Genomic DNA, 27,413 nt, shown 5'->3' with positions numbered 1-27,413 from the left:
CCCTAACGCATGACCAGCAGACAAGCAGATCCTCGTCAGTTGGATGAGCCTACTCCCAGCCCGGCCCTACACACTCTTGGCCCGCCCAAAGACGGTTTCCAGCGGCCACCACGCACGAATTATACAACTTTAACCTGAAGCGTAATCAGACCGGGCCGCCCGCTTAAGATAGTTAATGAAAATGATCCCACGGGCATCCCGAAAAACTGGCGTCATGATCTTGCTTACAGTAGGAACGTTCTTGGCCTTCTTTGGAGTCGGTTTTAACTTTTCAGTCCATTGTTTTGACTTTTGTCTCAAGTGTAAAGTGGTATAGCCATGTTTCATCTATGGTTATGAGATGGCGCAAAAATGTTGCTTTGTTCCTGTGAAACTTTGCTCGAGTATGGGCAAACGCGCTCAATTTTCTCATGTCCAAATTTTCAGTTAATATGCGATGGGGCGGACTTTTTGAAATGCCCAACATGTCTGCTAACTCGTGCACTTTCAATCGATGATCATCCAATATCGCTTTGTGGATTTTCTTCCCCGCGTCTGGAGTCGTTACCGAATTTGGTCTACCACTGCGAGGTGGCAGCTCATACGGCCTGGTTTAAGCTCTGCTACCCAACGCTTTATCGTTGCGAGCGAAGCAGCAAACTCATCCAGAGTATAATCCAGCTCTTATACTGATTGCGCGGAGGGCTTCCAAATCACATAAAGATGATCAATTTCCTCCATGCTCATAAATTGAATGAATACGTATTTATGAATGCCATGCAAACACCAAACAACTTGGCGTCTTCAGATTTGAAACATATACTTTATAGATTGTGAGAGATGGTTGAGCGCCCACTTCATTCGTAGGTTAGGTTGGGACTCGTATTTTCCTTGTTTTGACTTGAGCGCCTCAGGCGGATAACTCCGCAACCATTACAGCACCCCCTCCATAGTAACGGCCTCCATAATGATGATTCTCAAAATCGCGACGCCGCTGGCGAGAAGAGGGTACACTCGCAAGTTAGGCGGAGGTGTCATGATGGGGAGTGAACTGCCACGAAAGCTTCTGTCAGGTAATGGCGAGAACCGCCAACCGCTGCATATCCGCTGCTGCGAATGTTACACTCCGCCTCATTGATGTTTGATGAGTTGGTCGATGCAGGCCAGCTTGTGAATCTGGCGTAACAGGTAGCTGAGCCGAAGGAGTGGCTGGTAACAAACCCGGAACTCGAGTAAACTACGGCCTGGAACGAGAATGCGGTGACAACATGCGATTTTGACATAGCCCTGCGGGCTGTCTCGCGCGGATAGCAGAGGGAGACGATTGAAACGGTGTTGTATAAGGGCCGGAAAGAACGCTGGTTTCAGCCTTTCAGTCGACACATTTACATGCCTACCGTTAATTTCGACTGCGTAGACTGTAGAAGTTAGCCTTTGGATGACGCGGTGCGGACCGGTATATCGCTTAGCCCAAGACTTCTTCACAGAATCAACTCGAAAAAATACGAGCAAGAACCAAAGTCCTTGTGTACAAATGGTGTCCTGCTGCTTCGATGAACAATTGGGCGTGGACACATCTCTCGCATATGCTCCCGCAAATTGTTGACAAACTTGCAATGATCAGCACTGTGTTTATCCGGCTCCGCATACTCCTAGGGACGACAAGTCTGGGCGCTGGAAGGGAAACAACGCACCAAATAATTGAGCCTTGGATGGAGCTGTCAGTTCCAACGATGTGTCGTCGCTATTCATCAACTGCTGCAACTCCGGATCGCGGGATTCTTCGTCGTCAGGTTCTTTGGTGTCGAAATCCGTGGCCAGGGATATCTCTTCTATGCGAGATAAAGCGTCTGCAACAGTATTTGTATGTCCCGCTATATATTCAATGTGTGTCGAAAACTGCGAGATGGCTTGTAGTTTCTTTTTATTACAAACTGAGCTCCCTCGGGTAAGTGCTGGGTTCTTGGATGCGGATCGTCCGAGGGCATGATCCGACATTCCCCAACTAGTCAATTATTGAGAAAACTGCTACTGACCACCAACGCTGGCGATCGACAACAGCGAGAGAGATGTTACTGCGTAGAAAGATGCTGGCAAAAAACACGCGTGGTTTCGCTCAACTAATCTATTTAACGTGAAAATTTCACGAATGAAATCGGGGAAAGCAACAAGACCTGACGAAATGGCATCTGAGCTCTGGAAAGCGATAGGTCGGGTGATCGGCAACGACAAAAAGCATTTCTGAGATGGCCCATTGTCGTGGTGGAGCTTCTAATTGCCAGCAAGTTCGCACTCAGTTGGTAAGTCGCTTCAATCTTTTTAACAGTTTCACGTAGAAGGCATCATTGACTGCTTGTGCCTCCTAAAAAATTGAGCTTGTGATAAATAGTTTCCAGCGTTACTGCGTTTTCAAAACGTGCACAAAATCTGATTGCACTTGCACGTCCACTCGGTGCGTGATCACGTCCTAATCGAAGTCAGCAGACTACTGCCAAATAAGGTGCTTTTATGGTCAAGCCCCTACTACCGGTACGAGATCTTTATGTCGTACTGTTGCGTGATGGCAAAAATATTCTCATTACTTAAAACGGATACTCTATTTGATTTTTTTGGTAGCTCAAAGCGAATCGTGGCGTTTTGTATATGCAAACCATTCAAAGCTCCTGCTGCTGCTGTATGCATGAAAACATGGAAAATATTTGCTCAACTGATTGGCACATGATTTGGAACAAGGCCCCCGCAGCAACCATTTTACAAATATCAATAATTCTACTCTTGTCAACTATTCGAGAGCATTCACTTTTAGCGGGATGGAGAATTGATAGTAGTAAACTTTTGATGGAAAGCTATTATTTATCAAGCGGATTTAGAATACGAGAAATTAGAAAAAAATGATTTGGTGGGACTTTTGGGTGTTTCAGACCTGGGCTGCACGATCAGTTTGTCATGTGCCTTCGGCCCAACTCACCAAGCAGTATTTTTTTGAAAATTTAGAAAGTATTCGTTAGTGTGGGTCGTAGCTTCGCTCAGACACTGATGTTAGACTGATCGGACTGGCTGTGTAGCGATGATCTTAGAGAAGTTTTCTAATTAGAAAAAATTCAAAATATATTTTTTTGTACAAGCGCTGTTCGCTTGATGGAATCAAATTTTCATTCAAAAACCAAGAATGCCCTGAAGGACAGTTCGAAAAAATCATAAGTATTGTCCATCGCTGACCATTACTTTTTCCCATTCATCCGGCAGCAAACGAATCCCGCGTCGAAAGGACTCGTCATCTTTTGAGGCGATCCATGAAGCAATCCAATTTTTCACTTCATCGTCAGAACCAAAATGCTGATCGGCGAGGTCGTGCGCAATTAATGGAAAAAGGTGGTAATCAGATGGAGAAATGTCAGGAAAGGTGAGGGTGGGGTTGAACTTGCAGCGTTAGCATTGTCATACAGCAAAATCACTTTGTCGTGCCTTTCCCCGGTCAGGCCATTTTTCATCTCAAATGCATCAGTTGAGTTCAATATCGTTCGCTTGTAATGGTTTCTTTCGGTTTTAGCAGCTCGTAATAAACTACACCGGGCTGGACCCACCAAATACAAAGCATAACCTTGAAGCAGTGAATATTGGAGCTGGCTATCGATGTGGAAACATGACCGGGCAATCCCTATGATTTTCTGCGTTTGGGATTATCGTAGTGAACTCATTTTTCGTCCCCAGTCATGACACGGTGCAGAAATCCCTTCCGTCGTTGCCTTTGAAGCAGAGTTTTGAGGCGATTGGAAATGGCAGGCTGAGCCGCAGGCAATGATTCCGCCACCTTTTCTTGGTTCTGGCACGAGTCTTCGTGGAGTAAAGTCGTCATTTTCAAACACCTTTTCCCTCCGATTAAAAATGTATGAAGCGAGTACAAAATCACTTATGTATGACTCTTCAGACCCGGCAGTTCTATTCACTACGTCTCTCTAAAGCCATCAATTTAAAAACGACGGAAGTAAAATTATACATCTAATATTTTGATAATTTCCATCACTGATGCAAAAAGAATCGTAAAAAGGGACACGTTAAAGGGCTTATTCTGGCAGCACATATCAGAATTTGACATTCCCGACAAAGAAATAGTTGTATCATTTGAATACCTATAGTCCGTGACTATGCGTCCATGATTCTGCGTAGACCCACAATCAATGCAAGAATACGTAAAAACAAAAAAAGTCACCAAACTTTGTCCCATTCAGAAGTCGGGTCGATCGTTGATCGATTGCACCATTTCATTTAGTCATGGGCCTGAACTGGATGGAGTCGAGAGACTCTCTAATCATTATTAGGTGCATTAAGACACCGTTGTTTCGGAAGACCTTTTGTTCACTTCCCATCGATTTCGATGTTCACACAAATTCTAGCAAATGAGTATTCGTCAGCGCGAATTAATACCATTGAGGACGCGTCTCTCGCGACTTTTCCACAATTTCAGATGTGATTACGGCAGGGGTCCGACGTCATTTTTGTCATAGAATTACACTACTCTTGAAAAGGTAAATAATTATGGTTGCTCATTCTTCCATTAAACAAGGTGAAACTGCGTGAGTCTTGAATTTCTATGGGACAAACTAGAAGAGGGCTTTTCACGTAGTGATATTTGTTTCTATTTGTGATGTGATCTGATAGTGGAGTGTATGTATTTGCATCTGCCATAACAATCCCTTTTCAATTGGACTGTCAAATCAAACATCATCTCTTGAAAAAGAGGTTATTTCGGCGATCCAATCCAATCCATCCAATAATATTATCATGCCAATTTCTACTCAGTTGTTTGCAACTTGTCTCATAGTTATGCAGATATCCACACACAAAATCATTGTCGATTGTAATAGAAATATGATACTTCATACACGTAAAAGATGCGCAAAGCATAATTGAAGCCTTGGGTCGGGTTTAAACCGGCAAGTTTTTGTCTTTTTGTCCTTTGTGTCCTGTTTTTGCTTTGAAATTTCACCTCCTGTGTATATTGTTCTTGATCCAGAGTAATCTCTTGGGTTGAGGTCCGGTGAGTTTGACAGCCAAATATCCTTACCACAAAGGTCTGGAAACATCTCTTTGTATACAGTCTTGCAGAAGGATGAACTCGTATTGGCGAACGTGCGCCTACGGCTTTAATGCAACGCGGAGAACCCATTGTTAATAATTTCCTGCATTGATTTTTATCTTTTTATCTATGAAGACAAGCGGCGTCTGCGTAGATTACGGTTCAGACCATCAATGAAGCCTAGAATTGGCAGCGTGCGATACCGCCATTTTCTGTCTAGCCACTCAAGCGACGAATTTTTAAGGATTATGAAAAGTGAATGGTGAATCTCTATGAGCCCCGTTTGCGAGCGCAAAAAACCTGAAAAATCTAACAAGTTTGTGGTTTCTTTTTGAAATTATTTCGCACACTTTCTCTATTAATACCGAGCGGTCCCACCATTCGCAACAACACTTCGTGATTACGAATTCTCCAACGTATCTTGTTTGCCTTCCTCCCTACCCGAATAAAAATCTGGGATCCTTGTGTCTCCTTGTATTAGTTGATATGCCTGTTAACTATGCTTCTATCTCACGTAACTGCGCTCTCCGATTTGGTACACCATCAGCCTTGATGTTGGATACACTTGAATACGTAGAACAACGTTTCAGTATTGCAATCGATAATATGGATGTTGGTCAATATTTATTGCTTCAGCCAATTGCACGAGAGAAAAAGCTATGAAATTTGGAATGGAAAGGAAAAAGGATAGTTTTTAACATGTTGATTGCTCACATGGCAATAATCGCTTTTGTCGTTTAGCCATTCCCACTTCCTTGTCATCTCGATAACCGTGTCAATAGACTCCCCGCCATATTTTCACTAATCACTTCTATGTTGCAATCTCACAAAAATCTCAAAGGTCAAACTTGGAAAATTCTTGAACAAAACGATGATGGTCTTGCTCTGGATTTTAGTGATATCTTCACTTGACCACTTTCTAGGTAAATCATCTAGGTAAAGTCATCAGTTTTTAACCTTCTGACCTATTTGACTACAAAATGCCGTCGAAACTTTTAGGTGTCTAGCTACCTGCGCTAAGCGCATTTTTGGGCCCTATTTATGGCTGACGATTAGCGTTTCTTGTACTTGGCACTCATTTTCTTTAAAAAGCTAGCTACTTCCGAATTTAACACGGACTGAAATGAAAATGCAGTTGCGATCTTGCTCTTGTACCAGAGCATTTAAACCCTGATTGCCTCCTCTCTATCTTTATAAAATAAGGAAATTATGGTGTACACCAACTTAATGAACACTCTGTCTGTCTAACTTTTTACAGTTGGACTTTTCTGCGTTCGTTCAGAGTGTCAGGACAAAGGATAAAAGATACCGAAATTGGATCTTAACTATATTTTAACAGTGCGCTGGTTGTGTGGTTTGCCGTGTATCAACATGAGTCATTTGTGGATAGTTCATGTCAAAAAAGATGATTGGTTAATATGTCAGAAAAATCACGATCAACTATAAAAGTGGCTGTAGTTCCGCCGCTAACCAGATGCGATTAGTCTGCGTGTTATTGTCTTCAGGTTAACAGAGATTCGTTTTCGCGTCAACAAGTGCAAAGATAACTTTTTTCTCAACTTCGCTAGTGGACCGTCTTAAACCTCAACCGGACAATAATCGGTCGTTTTATTGTCGCCAATCCATTCAAAATTGGCTAGATTATATATTGGGTTGGGGAAAAAGAAAAGTCGTATTTCGATATTTGACACTTTATTTAACATACTTAGAATTATCCGATCTAAATCAAATATGCGCCGTTTTTTTCGCAAACTTGTTGCCATTTAGAAGGCAACTTCATTATCCTCCCCTTATAACCCCCCCTCAGACAGCCAGTTTTCGCAAGCCTCTTTTGAGGCCAACTTAGTAGCACCAGTAGCATTTTGCATGGACCGGAAGAGATGGTAATCACTTGGTGTCAGGTCCTGACTATACGGTAGGTGCGATAGGACATCCCATTCGAGCTCCTGTAGCTTCTGGGGTGGAACACAACACCATTCTTATTGACCAATTCTGCCCGCTTTTGGTCAATCGCCTGCTTCAAACTGTCAAGTTGCTCACAGTAGAGGATCGAATTGAGGGTCTGGCCATAGATGAGCAGCAAATAGTGGATGATTTCCTTCATCCCACCAAACACACAGCAAAATCTTCCTGGCCCTCAATCCGGGCTTGGCGATGGTTTGGGCCGGCTCGCCGCGCTTCGACCATGATCTTTTTCGCTTGAGGTTATCGTACTTGATCCACCATCACCAGTCACCATCCGCTTCGAAAATGGGTCGAATTCGTTCCGTTCCAGCAGTGCATCGCAGGCGTTGATTCGATCCAAGAAATTTTTTTCCGTCGCACCCAAACATTCAGTTTTTTTTTGGAATTCAATCTTCTGCAAATGGTTCCAAACGGATTTATGGTATATACCCAGTTCCTGGCCAACCGAGCGAGTGCTCACATGCCGGTCTACTTGGATGATTTCGACGATTTTATTGGTTTCTACGACGATTGGCCTACCAGTACGGGGTGTATCTTCGGCATCCACTGCACCAGAACGAAATCGATCGAACCAATGCTGTGCTGTGCGAATCGTTACAGTATCAGGCCCATAAACTTCACAAGTTTTTTCGGCCGCCTGCGTTGCATTTTTACCTCAGGTAGTAAAAATGTAAAATATGACGAATTTCTTCCTTGATGGACTCCATCTTTGACGAGCTATAGCTTGAGACTGAAACGTACGATCACAACACTGTCAAAGAGACACTTGTAGCGCAGATTGTCGTCTTCAAATCGCCGTATAGTATGATCCGATGCGATAAGTACAACACAAGATATGTTTAAGTGTCGCCATCTATTGACAAAATACGACATTTCTTTTTCACCAACCCAATATAATAGATTAGAATCGAGTTGATGTCTGTTTGTCTGTCTGTTACACTTGATTTTTTTGAAAACGTCACGATTGTCACGAAATTAGGTTAGAGCGTGTAGTCTGTGGTTCCCTTTACATACAACAAGTAGCGTTTTGAGCTAGCTAGAAAAGCCTATGGCAGAGGGAAATACTGCGCATTGGTGACTCTTGACCTCAAGACCGCGTTCAATTCTGCCAGATGGAACAATATCATCGAAGCGCCCATAGTGGCACAAATCCCAAAATATATATTAAATATAATCTTCGACTGTGATTGCGGAGATGATCCCGGTGGATATTTTAGCCAATGAGGCAAGTCGTCTATACGAGAATCAGGAAGCGAGCGCAAACAGGCGAAGTGAGTGTATGCGGTCATTGGCTGTATGGAAAACAGCATGGGACCAGGGAGAGAATGGCCGGTGGACACACAGGCTGTACCCAGATATAAGAATGTGGACTATGCGGAACCACGGAGAGACGAGTTACGATCTGACTCAGTTTTTAACCGGACATGGTGGATAGAGGAATTATTGTCCTACGAGTGATGCACACGAAAATACAGAACACGTTTTCTTCGCCTGCGCAAGAATTAACAGTTCACGGAGAAAGCTTGAAACCGAGCTGAATAGCTTAACGGTGGAAAATCTGATAAGGTACTTGGTGTAATCAAATACAGCATGGGACGCGGTAGTCACAATGGTGAAACAGATCCACTACTAGTTAAAAGCAGCAGAAGCGCAGCGGAGACATAGAAGAGAAGCTACTGCAATTAATGGGTTGACGTTGAAGAGCTGAGTCGGCTGGACTCTGTTCCCCTTGCTCTTTTACGGCAGTCATGATCTCGATATCAAAATGGTATAAGACAGCGCTAATTGGGTTCTTTTTTTTTGTTAGGAATAAGGTAGGTGAATGCGTTTACGCACAGAGTGTTGAACTTTCGCAACAGTGCGCTGCCGGACTACCAACTAAACATCTCCCCGTCATCAGAGAACTAGCCTCAAACCGTTTGACACATTACTTCGGACTAGCTCTTTCGCTCGACCGGCTTTGGGGGCCTCAACTCAGGGAATTCCTTTCACCAACGAGAGGAGAGGGGAGAAAGGGAGTTGTTAGTTCAGGGAATTCATGCCATCCGGTCCCTTTTTGTCAAGGGCATCAACCCATACCTTGGTGCCATAGAGCAGAACCGGCTGCGTTGCTCCCATAAGGAGACGTCTCCTAGTAGATATAGGGCTCCTATCCTTCGCTATTACCCGACTCAAGGCCAAGACTCCAGCTACAGCCCTGTCGGCCGCTGCTTTAATTTAAAAAAAAAGAAGCTGATCTTCGAGTCTACTATAAAGTTAAGGTATTTAATTGCTGATTATGACTCTCTCTGGACGAAACCGTCAGTCAATTTTTGATTTTTTCGATTTTTAATACTTGGGTGCTACGCTCCAAGCTAGGGATCCATGGACTAAAAAACGTGGGAGTAAGTTTCCTCATTTAGTCCGGTCTACCATCACGTGGATGTGGACTTAGGATCCCGCAGATCCTAAACAACAACCTAGCTTATGACTCTATAGTCAACTCGCTAATCGAAACCATGAGCATTTCTCCATCCGCTTGCATGCCACATCAAAATGCCAAGTCTGCTTTGCGCCTGTTCAACTGGGCGTCCGGCAACAAGTGCCGCAACGTCGTCTGCATAACCGACCAGCCGCGACTCTTCGGGCATATCGAGTCTCAGCAGACTATCGTAGGAAGCGTTCCAGAGGTCCGGCCCTAGAATGGATCCCTGCGCTACTCTCGACGTGATTTCCATCTACATCTGGCCCACTAGCGTCTCATAGAGCAGGAAGCGATCTTTCAGATTATCAGATAATCCGCAAGAGATAGCTTGGCACGTGGAATGAGTTTTCTAATGTGCCTAGCATATCTGTCCATCTTCCGGAATTGAAAGCCGTTCTGATATCAAGCATTTATGAGGAGCACTATCTGCCATGATTGGCGAGGGGGCTCCCCATACATGCGAAAGGAGGGTGTACATTTTTTTTACAGAATGTGCCCATGTGGGGTATTAAATGAAATGGTTCAATTAGTATAATACTTTTCGAAACTGATCCCATATTTGATCTTGGGTGAAACGTAGGGAAGTGGGTGCTCAAAATATAACCTCAAAAATTTTTGCAACCTGTATTAAAGAAAACTACAGGCAATCAAAAGATACCATGATTTTCCTGGAAATAAAAATCGGGGCTGTTCACAGCACACATGCTCTTGTAAATGTTCCCTGGCTTCGACTCGGACGGCCAGCCCTTCTAAAGCCTAACAAACAGACTGGCGATCCGACCATAGAAAGAGTAGCTTGGTCCCCCCTCCCGTCAGAAAATAGTTTTTGATGGTTAAGTCAAAGCCGTGACTCGTTGTTTATATTTGTAATTTTTGTAAGGGTATGTTCCAATCTAATTGATTTTCTACGCTCTGAGATTTACTGTGCTCGGGTAACTCCGCCTTCTACACATTTGATATAAATCTTTTTTGTGAGGCTGGGGATATAAAATAAAGTATTCCACGTAATATTTTTTTACGGACGGAAGATGTTCTTTAGGAAACCTGACAGTAAATTGTTGCATGTTATGTTGTCCTAACGCATGTTCTCGAGTTCATTTAAATCATTTATTTACATTACATTACTAAAATCGATTTTTTTTTTCCTTTAAACATGAAACATGCATCCAACACATCGTATCTATCCTATTTTGCTTTCTTCTCTCATTTTCAGATATCCATTGTGTAGTGTCTAAAGCTGCTTGTTTAAGAAAGTGTGCGTGATGCAGCATCCTAACATTGTGCATTGCCTGATAAATTAAATTTTGAAAGCAGTAGTGACAGAACATGAACCACTAACATAATATTCTTCGTTATATTGGAAATTTTAAGTGAAAAATCATTCCTTAGTTTCATACTTGTTGAGGATTTTTTTTTTTGATTTTAATAATAAAAATAATAATCATTTGTGCGATTGAATGGGGGAGGACTTTCAAAAATTCTCTTGAATTGAAGCCAAAAACGATAAATGTTTTCGCAACCATTGACTAAACTCTGCAAATAATCCTCTTGGGATCAGGTTTCTGGCAGTTTTTTTTATTCGTATTCAAAGAGATTGCGGACAAACATAATACGTTTTTCGATTTTTATCGTTATTTATCCCCACATTCAATCGGAAAAAATTAGTTCTTTTTTCTTTTAATTTTTATTTTGAGAATCTGAAATTTAGATAAGAGTATTGCTGTCATGAAGAACTAGCAAAAAAAATCGAAAATTAAGAAAACATGTTGTGAATAACAGCCGTGATTAATTGCGTTAACATTAGCTACTTTTAGATGTAGAGTGCTCAAAGAAATAGTCGCATCGTGTCAAAGCTTTTGATTTGATGATCACATTAAAAAATTAGTAATGGAATTTTAAATTCAAAGGTTAAGGATGAAATTGTAAATTCGTTTATCCTTATTCATCGGGGCGTTAATATTAGTCCTGAAAATCGTTCATAGGACCTTTCGCGCTTTTTTTGCTGATTCTATTCGTTTCTTATTTCCCATATTAGTTGCGTAGTTATAATCAATTAAATTTAAATAAGAGCTTTGTTGTGGAAGCCTTCATGATTTGGATGAGGTCTATGGATGGGTTTCGGCATCTGGTTGAACTTAAGTCTGGGCTTCCGGAAGGCCACTCAGTCGACGCTATGAAATCTGGCATGTTCGCATATAACCAATTTTGAATTTTCTTGGCCTTGTGGGCTGGCGCAGAATCCTGCTGAAAGCAACAATCATTATGCTCGAATAAGCTTTCATTCAGAGCCTCAACTATGGTCTCTAACATCTGTTCATACACCGCTGGCTTGGTCTTGACACCGATTTCACAAAAATGAATGTCCGTCACACCGTGGTAGAAAACTCCCCACCACACCATCACTAAAGAAGGGTGGTGCCCCCTTTGGACGCGTGATGCTCGATCCTTAGCCTCATAACATAACATTGCATACATCCGATCATTTTGACGATTGATTTTTTCTTCAATAGAAAAGATTTCTTCATACGTAAAAAGGATTCCGTGATGCTCATTTTTGAGAAGCGTTTTATCAGTTTTTTGCATCGCTGAAGACTGATTTCTTTTAAGTTAGCATAAGAAAATGACTTTCACAGCGTTTATAGGTCCCTAACTGAAGATCGTCCCCTAAGGTACGACTCATTTCATTCGCTAAACGGTTCTGTTTGCGCAGTGAAATCTAATAAACTCTTACACGAACAGCCTGCCCGACCCCTCTTTCGGGCGATCTTTGATGTCATCTGTTTCTTTGTACCGTTGTATCGTTTGGTACATCAATCGTTCACCTATGGATAACGGTTTAAGCGTTCTATGAATCTCTTTAGCCGTCTTTCCACGCTCGTAAAGGGCAAAAACAGCCACAAGTTTTTCCCACTTGCTGCTACTCATCGTTACGCTGCTCACGAACTATCTGATGCGGTCTGAAACTTACGGGGGGAACCTATATTACACGTTCATAGTGTTGCCACTGTTTTTCGTTTCTTATTTCTCTCGCTACGACGTTTTACGATTTATTGACAGAACTTATGGCTTTACTGTGTAGATAACTCTTTTTTGGGCTATTTGATGCTATTGGCCCTTTTTGATGCATTTCGATTTACATTTTGGTTGAGTCGTTCTCAAAAATGTTGGGGCAGGATCCCTATGGTGACTTTACTGGAAACGAGCCGGTACGTAACTTGGTGGAATATAAATATCTACAGCCGTCAAGTAAGAGCGTGGTCGTGTTAATTTATAAAAAAATTTATTTGATGAAACTTTCATATTCATATATTCATTGTACACATTACAAACAATGATGCAATTTGGTCAATAATGTGCCCAGTCACCACCGGCGTCGATAATTGCCTGGCATCTCCGAGGCATGCTTTCTACTAATTTGACGGCGTATTCTAGCGGCAAGAATCTCCAGATCCGACGAATTTCGCAAGACAACTGCTTGAAAGTGTATGTGCGTCTTCCACGAAGCTTCCGTTTAATATATGCCCACACATTTTCAATAGGGTTTGCATCGGGCGACTGCGACGGCCAATCCAGTGTAACGATGCCAGATTGAGTCTTCCACGGAGTACAGACCTTGCTGCGGTGTTTAGGATCGTTGTTCTCCTGCAGAATCCAATCTTCATTTCTTGTGATGAACCATCGTTTGGCAGATGGCAGTAAAGCCTTTTTGTAGATTTTTATCATTTTCTCGGCATTTAGGTTGCCAGTAAAGAGGTGCAAAGTGCCGAATCCCTGCTTTGAGAAGCAGCCCCAAAGATGCACCTTTATTCCATGTTTTACGGTCCGCTGAACAAGCCTTTTGGTGGAAGTTGTCCAGGCTCGCGTGAGGACAGAACGTGCCCATATAGAACATTCATCAGTAAAAATGACATTTTCAAAATCTCTGTCAATATTCTCATGCGCCCAAGCGAGTCGCTTTGTCACATGTTTTTCAGTCAACAGAGGCTTGGTCATTGTGTTGCGCCATTTCAGATTATGAGTACAAAGATGGGTTCGGATAGTTTCGTAGGATATATCTAAACCTTTTGCCATTAATTTTGCTTGTCCTTGTCCGCAGTGTTAAAGCAGGATTCCGCGAAAACAGATTCACTATTCTTTTTTCATCTTTTTTGTTCACTTTTCCTGTCGAGCCACGTTCTGGTAAATCATCGACATTTTTAGTCACTTTATATCGCTGTATCCACTTCTGTACAAATGCCTTCGACTTTCTTATATATTTAGCAGCCGCTGATTGCGACATTTTGGGACTTTTCGGGTGGATGCAAAGGAACACAGCCTCGTAGTGCGACGCGTACTTAGCACTCATGGCGTTTAACGTGATTCTCTTTCAAAAGATCAACGACAACTGAATCTTTGTTGACAATGCATCAAGAACAAAGCTTCCCTCTATCGGCTCGCGAAGGAATTAGAGCGAAATTGTCCATTACCTGTCGGTGAAGTTGACCACGCTCTTACTTGACAGACTGTAAATTGTGTCGAATGGTATTCACGTTTGTGCGGAATAAAATTCCATTGATACTCTGCGAATTTAATTCTTTGTTCTCATTTTATAGGGTTTTTTGAGGATCTCCCAGCCATTCGTCATTTTGCTTTTTGTAATTCAGAAAATTTAGTGGTTAGACAAAAAGACAATGAAGACTTCCTTTCGTAGTGTGATATTTTAGTTTTTAACAACTCTTATTCTTCCATCAGCGCCAGATGCAAGATATATCTTATCTACGGGTTAAGATATTGATTAACATTCAAATTGATTTCTGCATCTCGGTGCTTAGGAGAGCTACTTTTGAATTTTTGGCTGTTGTTTGATACGTCAAGCCGTCGCAGAATCTAGAACAATCCAAAAAAATATACCAGGATTGTCAGGCGCAATCTATTCTTTCTTCGTCAGCCTTTATTCCGTTTTTTAGCGGGTTTGATTTGTGTGTTCCTCATCACTCTCGGTCGTAAGTTTCTTTTGAGTGGAGTCGTTAGGTTCTATCATCACCATTCATCGAACCAATCTATCGGCTTTTGGGCCGTGTCCCATAAACCTAGATGCTTGATGTTGTACTGATATTTTTTGTTTGTATCTGTATTACTTCGGCAGATGGACAGGTCTCTAATGTCCCTATAATGTGGAGTATTCTTTGTGCTCTTCTCAAAATGTGTTGCAAATGATTTTAAACGTCTACTTGATACCTTAATCCCTTATATTGGGAGTCCAAATTAATTGAGTTCATTTTTAGTGTTAACAATGCATTTATTTCGAAACAAGATAAACAAACGCAATAATCAAAATATTGTCCATCGATGACTACATTTTTCCATCTCTCCGGCAGTTTTCTAATTCAACCGCGGAAAAATTTCATGTCTTTGGAGACGATTCAAGTTTGAAGCCAATTTCCGACTTCTTCGAAAAAAGTGAACCGGTGACCTGTCAAATTGTGATGCATCCTTAGGAACAGCCAGTAATCGGAAGGAGCAATGTCTGGTGAATACGGCGGGTGCCAATTAACTGTCCCAATTAACTGTTTGCAAATAATTTTTCACGAGGTTTGCGACATGAGGCCGAGCATTGTGATGCAAAAGAATGACTTTGTTGTGCCTTTCCTCGTATTATGGCTTTTTTTTCTCGTAACAATCGGCTCAAACGAATCAATTGCAGTCAGGTTTCAGAAGATCATAATACACAATTCCCTTCTGCTCCCACCAGATGCACAAGATGTCCTTGGAGGCATCAATATTCGGTTTTGGTGTTAATGTTGAGGTTGATGCAATGGTTGTCTGGGCCTAGTGTAGCATTTTTTCTTAGGATTATCATGAAATACTCGCTTCTCATCGCAAGTCACAATCCGATGCAAATAAAATCCTTTCTTTTTTTTTGTTTTTGAAACAGCTGCTCGCAAATGCACAATTGTCTTTCCACGTCTCTCGGTTTAAGTTGATAAGGTACCCAGTTTCCTTGTTTGTTGATCAATCTCATAGATTTTAATCGTACTCAAATTGGTTGCTGTGTTATTCCAAATAATTTTGGAAGGTCATCATCTTGTGTTTGGCTCTCATCTTTATCGAGTAATGCATTCAATTCTTCGTCCTCGAATTTTTTCACTTGTCCAGGACGAAGCTTGTCAACAACGCAAAATCACCATCCCTGAATCGTCGAAACCATTCTCGACATGATTTATCACTTGCAGCATTGTCACCACACACTTCTACAGGCATTCTATGCGCTTCAACTGCATTTTTTTTTCAATTGAAGCAGAAAAGTAAGAGTAGTTACCACAAAATTCGACCTTTTTAACATAAAAAAACCCGTATTTTGCGCAAAACTTAAAGCAATGTCCATCGTATATTGTTGACAGCTATCTACTCTTTCTGAAATAACGGCAATCAGCTGTCAATATGAAAAGTTAATGACCACTAGAGTCATCTCTGAAAAACGGGCCGAATTAATGTATACACCCAATATTAAAATGTTTACTCACCGTTCTATCTATTCGAATCTATTCGGCTTCCTAGAACAAGAACACGTGATTTTTATGGCAAAATTTCGCTTAGTTTTGAAGAATTACATCATAGTAAATATCCGGAATAAAATGATCATTATCATTATCAACGGCGCAACAACCGGTATCCGGTCTAGGCCTGCCTTAATAAGGAACTCCAGACATCTCGGTTTTGTGCCGAGGTCCACCAATTCGATATCCCTAATAGCTGTCTGGCGTCCTGGCCTACGCCGTCGCTCCATCTTAGGCAGGGTCTGCCTCGTCTTCTTTTTCTACCATAGATATTGCCCTTATAGGCTTTCCGGGCTGGATCATCTTCATCCGTATGGATTAAGTGACCCGCCCATCAATGATGGTTGATGGTGATTAAAATTAATTATTTAGTTAATTTAATTATTTGTCTTAATATAAAAAAAGCTCTTATTTGTAGACCGACTAACGGCAGAGTTAACTGCTCGTTTCCCTACTCGATTCTCTACTGTTCTTCTTTAGCCTTTGTCCCGTTCACGAGCGGGGTCGGCACGTTGTGATCGGTTTGATCTAATGCCTGATGTAGATTGCGAAACGCGAGGCTTTTAAATCCCTATCTAGCGTATCAAGCCATTGTTGTTTCGGCTGGCCTTTTGCTCGCTTACCATCGACTTCGATGTTCAGACCAATCTTGGCAAATGACTTCTCGTTAGCGCGAGTTACGAGACCATTCTATCGAAGATGCCTCTCACACAATTTTTCCACAGTCGGTGTAATCCATATCGATCGCGGATATTTTCATTTCGGATGCGATCAAAACGTGACACGCCAGCAGTGCAACGCACCATCTCCGTCTCCATTACCCCAAGGCGGCGTCCATTGTCTTTATAGTCGGCCGACACAGGACGAACGACATTGCGGTAAATTTTTGTTTTTCGATGTCATGGCTACCGGGATTCACACTTGCATGTGTCCGACACTTAAGTTGTTCTTTCCGCCACAACAGCAGTTTTTTGCAATTCGTCTGTGTGTCTGTCACACCCAATTTATTTTGGATATCTCGATGTGTCCAGAACGTAGTCGGCCCACTGGAGCACTCATACCGAGTATAATTAATTCGTTTTAGGTTTTCCAGGTCAATTGTCATACAGCTTTCTATTGTACGTAATTCGAAATTGGATTCGTTGGAGTCGAAAACTGGCGAATATTGAAAGTTGTGTGCGCAGGAGCGTCGTTGAGATACGGGATCCATATTCCAGAATTCCACAATATCGAATGCTCTCGTGTCAAATTTGCGTAGGCTTTTCCAGACAGCCGACTTTTGGAGAACGATTTTTGAATGTACCGTTACCAACAGACGCTGCTTCATCTAGGTTTGCCTTTGTAAGGGACTTCAAAGACTTCGGTTTTTCGTTGAAGTCTATCAATTCAATATCTCTAGCAGCTGTTTGAGGTCCTGGCCAATGCCATCGCCTTTTCTGAGGCAGGATCTGTCATTTCTCCTTTGTCTACCATAGATATTCGCCTATAAACATTCTGGGCTGAATCATTTTTTCCCATATGGGTTAGGTGGCCCACACATCGTGTTCTATCCAGATTTTATCAAAAAGCTCCAATACTGCTCATATGTTTCTTTCTTAGATGGGCTGCGGAATGGAAATATTATCTACAGTTCAACTTGTTGAAGAGTGATCGAAACGGGGCTGACTTTTAAAGGCAATTTCTCTGGGTAGGTTCTTTGAGGGTAGGGTGGTTTCTGCATTTTGTCGCTATATGTCGTTTTCTATCGCTATATTGCTCTAAACGCTTTTGGGTTTAATTGAATCGCTAGCCAAACCACTAAGGAATATACAACACTGTGCTGTGATACAGACATTATCGAAGGCTGGATTAGGAACTTCTTATTCATTCACTTCAAATGGAGGACGCAAGAAATTCTTGTCACTTCATATTACAATTCTGATGACTAGGCCTGCATTTATTTGACAAACGACAAATCAAGGAAGATTCTTAGCACCTAATTAAGAATAAATTTAGTTTAGCCCTTCAGATTTTCTGGTTTGGGGTAGGTAGGTCTAAATGGCCACTTAGCTCTTGGTATAATTAGCGCTGTGGTGCCCCGTTTTGGTGCCACAAACTCCCTAAGACCGTGACTACTCTGGCAAGGATAATTCCTGGATAGTTTACTGAAATTTATGTTTCTAAGAATTTGATGGACCTCGAGCCTTTCCAATTTATCATTGATCGCATTTCTGTATATGGTATTGTTTGTACACCAATCTCCAGTGGGTCCATTTTTCGGCCTTCGCTGGGGTTATTTGATCTTCACCATTCGACAATTCTTGAAAATTACTTTAGGGCGATCACCAATTGTTTAAATGACTAGAATGAAGGAAGTCTTAACTGAAGGATGGAGGTTTTTGGTATTCATTAATTCAAGATCTGTGAGCAACTATTGGTTAATTATCTGGGGCTTTGTGTTTTTTTTTGTTTTGAATTGTTTCCACGTAGAGTCAAACCTACGGTAGTTCAAAATTACACTGAATCAAACTTCTGATTAAAACCCTAATTGTGACTATTTCTTAACGAGCACTTTATACTCGCAATTTAATAATAAAATTTGAAGTGCTGTGAAAATTATCTCAAACCGAATATGATTTGGCAGTAAATGGCTGTGTAATCATTAAATAATCAACTAAACAATTGTTATAGAATCTGGAGCAAATATTAAATAAACAATTTATTTCACTGGTTTTATGGTTTAAATTTGTATTTGAATTAATCCATTTGTGTGTGTAGTGTTGCAACTTCATGTAAATGCGTTGAAAAGCATGAAATTACATTCGTTTTGTTTTAGAAGTTGATTGCAATGAATTTTATTATTTTTTTGAACTTTTTCGTTTTAATTGCATTAGGTTGTTGCAAATGAAATGGCCGTTTTGGTACTAAAATTTGAAACGACTGTAAATTTACTAAAATTTAGTTATTTAATCAAAATAAGTGCCAGTCGATCCAAAACACTTCTTTCAATTGTTATTCCGCCAAAAAATGTTCTCAATGATTAAACAAGTCGGGAAACCGGAAGCTGGACGCTTCAGGTACGAAAGGTTTTGTGTATTTCTTAGTACGTAGCACGTAATATATCCATATATTATGTGAGAGTATCCACTTTCGGGTGATATTGACATTCATAGTCTTCAATTTTCAAAGAAGCAACAAATTTGAGGTATTATAACTTTGTTAGTAATAGTGCGATTTCCACCAAACTTGGTAAGATCATGCTCTATATTATAGCCTATATCACTGCAAAATTTCATGGTACTAGGATGAACTTAAAAGGGGTTTCTAACCAATTATAAAAAATTGTAGTAATATATTATACTATTATTAGCTTTATTTAAACAGATATCGGCATGGAAGGTATTTCGGAGCCCAGGCACCATATAGTGGCAGCCTCCTGATTTTTTTCAGATTTCTCGGTTTGGTAGTTTCTGAGAATGGCCCCTTTAAAGAAGTGATCACTTTCAACCCTCCGCGCTCCCCACCCTTCCAACGAATGCCAAAACTAAGATCGGCTTGGAAAAGTACTAATCGAGACCTTTAATTTGATACCCCATATGACTATATTTGATGAAAAAAAATTTTACACCCCCCTTTTGCATGTATGGGGACCCCCCTGAAATTCGACGTAAAAGGATGTAATTCATTGTATGCGTGAGCGTTCACAGTTCCCACCTTTCTACCAAATTTGGTGTCAATCGCTATAACCGTCTCCGAGAAAAATGCGTGTGACGGACAGACAGACAGACAGATAGACAGACAGACGGACAGACAGACAGTAAACCGATTTTAATAAGGTTTTGTGTTTACACAAAACCTTAAAAAGTGGTAGTCGGTTGGCGAAAGGTCCGGTGAATATGGTGGATGAGGCAGAGTCTCATACTGCAATTCGTTCAACTTTTGAACCGTTGTTCTGGATTCATGAGGTCATGCATTGTCGTGAAGGAGTATCACATCATCTCTGTTGACTAATCTCGACCGTTGAATACTCAATTTTTGGTGCATTTCCTCGTGTTTGCCACAGTATTTCTGTGTATTTATCGTTTCTCCAGGTGCCAAGAAAGAATAGTGGATAACTCCAGCTGTAGACCACCAGTCACCATTACCTTCGGACGGAGTCTCGGTTTGGGCATATGCTTCGATGGCTCATCAGCATCTAGCCATTGTGCTGATCGGCGACGATTGTATAAGATTCACTTTACACCACATGTCACTATTCTGTGCAAAAAGCGATCGCTTTTGTTGCGGGAGAGTAAAGAGCTGCAAATTTCCATTCGAAGCGCCATGTTTTGCTCCGTAACGGCATGCGGAACCCATTTGTCAAGCTTTTTCACCTTTCCAAGTTGTTGCAAGTGCCGGGAAACTGTCAAATAGTGTACGCCCAGTTTCTCTCCAATATCTCTCACAGACTGACATGTGTTGGATTCGATTAGGAAACGCAGCTCGTCGTTGTCAATCGATGGTCCTGGATGTCCACGTGGCTCACTTTGAAGGTTTACGTCGCCTGACCAGAATTTTTCGAACTACCGCCGTGTGGTTCGTTCGCTTACCGTATCAGCTCCAAATGCGCTGTTAATGTTCTTGGTCGCCTCCGCATATATACGTTCTTGGCTCTTTTCCATCCTTTTTTCCTTTCTATTCACTGTTATCACAACGATAGTCAAAACTAAAATGCCATTTCATAGGCAACAACCTAATATTTTGTTCTTCTGTTTCGGCATTAATTTTCTCTCACATTAAGTCCTTATCCAGAAGTGTTCACTACACAGCTGGATTGTCTTTATTTAGTATATGTCGGGTTCCATGAAATTCATATTGTTCGCTTTAGGTTTTTTTTTTATCTTGACACTAAAGTTAATTGCCCTTATAAGCAACTGTTCCGATTTTCTTAACATTTTAATACAGAAAATGGAAGGAATATGCTTTGAAATCTGCAGCCATAGCAGTGTTGTAGGAGCTGAAGGTATTGCTTGGACCAGCGTTGCCAAAATTGCCATTTATTTTCCGCCAATCTGATAATAATGTGGTTTTCCTTTGTGACTCATCTGGATTGAGTTGTACAGTTAAAGGTTCACCAATAAGGAAGTGGCCTGGAGTTAACGCAGTCAGGTCATTTGGATCAGATGATAGTGGCGTCAAAGGTCGAGATTTTAGAATCGCGTCTACTGCGACTAGGACTGTCTGGATAAGCGTTGCTGGCTCAATGGTTTTACGTAATAAATTCATGGCACTTTTAACGGCGGCTTCCCAAAGTCCTCCGAAGAAGACTGTAAGAGGTATAAAGTGAAACTAAATGCCCCTTTCACTGCAATGCGCGATAATTGAATTCTGAGCTGATTCTCAATAAAATGATTTTTTGAGTTCCAATAGCTGATTTCGTACTCCTACGAAGTTTGTTGCGTTGTCGCGAAAAATCTTACAACAGTACCCTCGTCGACCAATGAATTTAAGTGCTTCTAGAAAGGCCTCTGTTGAGAAATTGGAGATTAATTCTGCATTGTCTTGAATGCGAAACAACAGAATACCGCATTATATGTCTTCTGTGGTCGTTTCCATCTGACTTGGAAGTGATAGAATATTGGACCGCAGAAATCAACACCATAATTGATAAATGGTCGTGCTGACTGTACGTACTCTTGGTGCAGGCAGGTTATCCATCATTTGGCTGAGCAGTTTAGGAATGATCCGGATGCATTTAAGGCACTTGTGAACGATGGATCGTGCTAGTCTTGCCTTTCAGAGGCCAGAAGGTCTCCCTTGTAAAGGCCAAAAGGCTTTGAGGACCAAATGAGAATGATTCTTATGTCTTCTATGATCATCCTGGTTATTTGGCCTGAAGTAAGGGAGGAAGGAAGGAGTAACATTGGGTGTTTAGCGTTGAAGGAAAAATTTTGCTGTTTCGAGTCTGCCATCTACACTTCAAGATACCGTATTCGTCCAACGGAGCAAGATGGCTTAATTAATGAGTTGGAAGTATGGAGCTGCTCATGACTTTTGTAAGTAGCAGATTTCGTCTTTGAAGTCTTCTTGTTGGACGGCTTTGATAATGCACCGTAAGTCCTGTTGTCTTTTTTGGCTCAATATTTGAGCTGGATTGGACTGACCTTGGTATTGGGATCTGCAAAAAATGATGAATCGCAAAATGTATCCGTTGATCCACAGCAGCCGACCAAATGAATCCCCGTGTTGGATTTGAAAAATAAAGTATGTTGAAGAACTTGTTGTAAGAGTGCGCTCGATGTCATCCTCTACAATCGAACTAGTATAAGCAGCTGGCTATCCTTGTTCCTTGCCATACAGAAACAAGTGTCCGATAAGTTGTAATCCTTTAATGGAGGGCGGAAGATTGTGACTGAATCCAAGATAAAACAATCTGGGAGTCCGTCCAGTAAAAAGTTTGAGTGTCAGACATATTGAGTATGTCCTTGATACGATCTGTCAATTCCGCTGCTAATTTGGCTGCACGCAGCTCCAAATGTAGTGATAAGTGATAGTGATTAAGGCCTATGTTTCAATCAATTTGTCGGTATGCTATGAAGAGAAGAAAAGGAAGACTTCACAAGTTACGATAGTAATGAAGTAAAGAAACGTTTGCTTCTCAAGGAAAAAGCGTGTAACGTCCAAAGTTTACGTGGAGCCTAGTCTATACGGTTTATAGATTGATGTTATCTGGCAAACCAACAATAAAATTTGGGCCCGGATTCAGTTATTTTTCAGAGCTTTAATGTTTTGGAATTTAACGATTTGTGAGTCTCACGTTGGCTACTATTGAAATGACTTCCATAGTTAGGAATGTTTGTAATGAAAATTCGGGAGGAGTTACTCCAAAAACACTAAAATACGGACACAAAAGTGTCTCATCAACAGAAGCTTGCCTTTCCATAAGCTAAGCTTCGCAATATGGGTGCGTGTCTTTGAGCGCGACAGTCCTTTACACGTTATATAAAACTCACATATTTAATATCCTTGGTGTCTTTGGAGTTCGCATTCACGTCTGTTAATGCATATGTGTCGGGAAAATCCGTGGGATATTAGCAGTTGGACTTTAAGAATGGAAAGAAAAATTACGACTACATAGAATGTGCGTGTCGAGCTGAGGACTTATGAGCACTTATGAAGGGCAATCCATGACGGATTTATTCTTTTTCGCTCTGTCTATGATGCTGCTAATTTTCCCCTAGCTGACGCAAGAGACATCTTGTATTTTGGCCACGCTGCGGAAGGGCGGGCGCCATGCGTTGCTAATAATCTATATCTCGTTAATATCCTCTTACTTGAAAATATTTATATAAACTACCCGACCTGTTGCAAAAAGAGAGGGATCTAATAAAAGACCTTAGATTAAGAGCGATTAAATCATCACACTAAAGCAATTCAAACTGATGCCACAATAACCGCAGTCAACGGATTTCCGGAAGATGAAGCATCAACGAATGATCTGACCGCCTGAAGAACGTTATCATCATACTTAGCCCCAGTCGCAAAAAAAAAAGGTCGGAACGGCTGATTGGACAATGGATGTAAGCTAGCAACGGAAAGGAAGAATACTACCTACCGAGTAACGTTGCATTCTCAAAGAACGCGGGCACGCGCGAAGACTTATCACGAACTTCGGCGAGCAGAGAAGCGACATCACAGACGGAAAAAGGAAGCCTGGGGGAACGACTGGTCTGTGAACTCGAAAAGTACAGGGAGCAACCGCACCAGGCGCGGAAGCTTTCCCAACAAGTCAGCAGGATGAAACCTTATATACCTCGATTCTCATCCTGTCGAGATAAAGAGGGAAATCTGATTTCCGGCAGGGCATGTTGGAGCGATGGGTTGAGTTTTTGATGAACTGCTCAACAATCAGAACATCGGCGAGTTGGAGGTCCCGCCAACTGAACGACAGACAAATGTTGCCACCATCAAGTATAGAAAAAACAGTCCGCGCAATTCATCGAATTGGTTAAATATGGAGGTGACCAATTATGCCAACTCATGCTCAAGGCGTTGGACAGCGAATCAATGCCTGACGGCTGGCAACGAGGCATTATTTGTCCCATACATACAGTACGGCAATTATAGAGGTATCACGTTCCTGAGTATGTGTGAGTGTGTAAGATATTCTCCGCTGGCTTGCTAGGCCGAATAGCCCCATACGCCCAGAAAATCATTGGCCCATTCCAAAGAGGCTTCACTCCAGGCAAATCGGCAACAGATCAGATTTTATCTCTACGGCAAGTGATGGGAAAACTACTGGAATATGGCCATCAGTTGCATCTTCTTTTTATCGACTGTGCGCGGCCATGGGAGAATTCGGTATCCCGGAGAAATTGATAGGACTGATTAGGTTAACCCTGATCATATGCGAGGCCAGATAAAAGCAGCAGGATTACTTTCGAGACTATTTAACATCATCAACGGAGTTCCTTATTAAGGCAGGCCTAGACCGGATACCGCTTGTTGCGCCGTTGATGATGATGAATAGTCTGAAATTAACCTTTGGTATTTTGCCCAAAACTGGATAGGAAGTTTGCGCCAAAGGTACTCGTAATATCAATTTTGGACTGCTGGACACACCACACTTGACTGTGGAATGGCTGGTTGTCTGTGCGACAGTTTCACAACTTCGTTGCCCTGGGCACGAATCCCGCATGGTCATGGATGTATGTGTTCATCTTTGTGCTGTCCCGCTGTGTGGTGCCCAGAGGTGGCGGGGAGGAAGACGGGGCGACAATCCTGTCGACTGAATTAAAACCAAGTGGCCGAGGAGAACCTCCATAGTGGTGGCACCGGGAGGCGCCGCACTCATTTTGATTTGCCGGCCGTGATGCAGTAGGCGAATGCTCCAAAGGCCTAATTAGAGCGACCCGAGTCTGCACGGGGACTCATCTGAAGTGACAATAGTCACGAAATTTTACCAAGGGTACACTGGTACCATGGGAACCGGGATAGCCCCTGGACTCACATACTTCAGGAGAATTCCTGTCGTATGTGCGTTCAGCTTGGTTGTTTGCGGTTGGCCCCTTAGTATGAGCTTCATGTGGGTTGTGGTTGGGTTCAAGCGAACAGATACTTTCGGGTCTCAGCGTGGTGTTGCGCTTCAAACACGGGTGCCGTACTCCTTAGTTCGGTAGAGATTCTGGTAGGTCTTGCATCCACTAGTATGAATGCTGAACCATGCACTCGGTGTGGACTGGTACCGTTGTTGCTTGTCATAGCGGGGTTCTGATTGTAGTCAGAAAATCAATCCCTGTATTAAGAAGATCGTGGGATTAAGTCCCCGAGACAGGTACTCCTGTAAAACCCCTAGGGCTCTCGTGTTCCGCCGTGTAGATTTATCACCTGTGCAGCATTAAGATGATAACGAAGCTCTGCTGCAGCTTCTTCAAGTGAGAAAAATGTTAATGCGAAAAAGAGACTAAGGATGGGGGGGGGGATTTTACGAAAATTATGAACAGGAGACGTACATACATTAAAAGTAGAAATAGAAAATTAACTAACACATGTTCATTGTATCTCGAAGATAATCATAAAACCCCTTGAGCCGTTTAAGTAAAAACGAATGTTTCCTCCTTTTTTTTTATCAAATTCAGCGCTGCTGATCAACAGCCTGACACCCAGAGTGGTGCTGGATCGGATGAAAGTCGCTGTAATTCGGCTGCATCGAATCACAGTAGTAATGTTAAATCATCGATAACGGTTCCGGCATCACCACTTAAAAGTGAACTACAAAAATTGAGTGATCCAACGTGCATTCCGCCAATTGGAGAGGATTTCAATGTTTTTGTATCAATGGCATCCAATCCAGGAAATTTCGTGGTAAGTATTTAAAAGCTTTTGGGGGTTTCTGGTCCGTAACAGTTCTAAATTTGGTTTTGTTTTTCCCATAACAAGGTTCAGCCATATTCGGAGGGTCCGAAACTATCTGAACTAATGAAATCATTGCAAGAATATTGCTTGAACAATGAAGAGTTTATACCGAACGACATGGTCGAGATTGGACAAGCCTACGCTGCTCTCAATGAGGATGGAATCTATCATCGGTGCGTTTCGATTTTCAGTAAGATATGAATATGATTCGATTAATTATCTGTTTCCCATCTTTATAGTGTCACTGTTGAGAATATTTTCAATAACTCTTCGATGGTACAGTTTCTTGTCTCCTTTTGTGATTTTGGTGACTTTGCTGTTTTAAGCAATGACAAACTGAAAACTTTACCTGCTAAATTTCGTACCTTGCCAAAGCAAGCTATTATGGCTAAATTGTATGGTGAGTAAGCAACTTAATAGTGCATCAGCCACAGTAACATTTTAGACCGAATCTAACTAATATCTTTTTTTTTATCTATGATTCTTTCTCCAGGAGTTAAGCCAAAGCATTGTGACTGGACCGTAAACGATTGCATGCGTTTCCGTGAACTGACGGTGGGACAACGTTTTGCCTCAATCATTCGCAGAATATCGAATGATGTTGTTGTCCCAAATTCTAAAGTTCTCGAACTGGAACTGATCGATGTTCAAACCGACGAAGACATATACGTACACGAGATCCTTATCAATGAGGACCGTGCTATAGCTGATATTGAAACTGAGTAAAATAAAAGCAAAAGCAAAAGCAATTAATGACTACATTTATATTTTTTTACTATCATGTTGTTTGCTACGTTAATTCAAGATACATTTTATACGGAAGAAGATCCATACTTATTATCTTAATATTGTCGTAATCGTTTGCATACATTTTTTTAGCGTGTTCCATCATTTGTTTCAAAATAATCAAAAAAAAAACACACATAAAACGGGAAACTGAGGAGTGTGCACGTTCTTCCTTTTAATTGGCTCTCGGTTTAGATTTTCTTTTGACAATTTTGGAGATGGTTTTACTTTCAAAAATTTCCTAACGATTTAGTATTGAATTGTTATCATTCCATTAGATTAATCACGAACGCAAAGCAGATCCTCGTTTTTCCAATAAATCTTCATGATATTAACTTTAATTTCAATACCAATATCACCGTTATTTATTGTATTTTTATATAAAGATATTAATAATCTCAGTACAGTGAGATATGTGTACTCGTTTTTTACGCCACTCTGAGTAAATTATTTAATTGAAGCAATTTCTTACGGTTCATGTTACGTTTATCTAATTGAAAAATTAAATTACAAAATATGATAAATTATATGCAAACAATATATTTATCTCATTTTTAATATATCGAAGTGTATTGTTTTCGTTGAAATAAAAAGATTATGTTCACGATTTGGAAAAGATTTGTTTCTTTAGATGAAAAGGAGTAAATTAACTGGAGGATTTATAGGGCACTGTAGTGACCGCGGCTTCGCGACGGGAGCGGAATCTCATTCGGCTCTTTCTTAATTAATTTGC

The 27,413-nt window shown here is 41.4% G+C and overlaps 1 protein-coding gene across 3 annotated transcripts in view; it reads left to right on the top strand.

Moving 5' to 3' along the window:
- Positions 1-27,296, top strand: part of LOC119653572 (tudor domain-containing protein 7) — an 83,843-nt gene extending 56,547 nt beyond the window's left edge. For all 3 annotated transcript variants that reach the window (XM_038058301.1, XM_038058300.1, XM_038058302.1), the window contains 4 exons: positions 25,618-25,843; positions 25,919-26,067; positions 26,134-26,294; positions 26,388-27,296. In XM_038058301.1, the coding sequence (XP_037914229.1) occupies positions 25,618-25,843; positions 25,919-26,067; positions 26,134-26,294; positions 26,388-26,620 (769 nt within the window). In that variant the 3' untranslated portion in view covers positions 26,621-27,296. The remainder of the gene's footprint in view (positions 1-25,617; positions 25,844-25,918; positions 26,068-26,133; positions 26,295-26,387) is intronic.
- The last annotated feature ends 117 nt before the right edge of the window (positions 27,297-27,413 follow it).

This window comes from Hermetia illucens, chromosome 4, assembly GCF_905115235.1.
Source record: "Hermetia illucens chromosome 4, iHerIll2.2.curated.20191125, whole genome shotgun sequence".
In the NCBI taxonomy this organism is placed as follows: domain Eukaryota; kingdom Metazoa; phylum Arthropoda; class Insecta; order Diptera; family Stratiomyidae; genus Hermetia; species Hermetia illucens.
The sequence above is the reverse complement of the archived record's forward strand: the minus strand, read 5'-3'. Positions and strand labels throughout refer to the sequence as shown.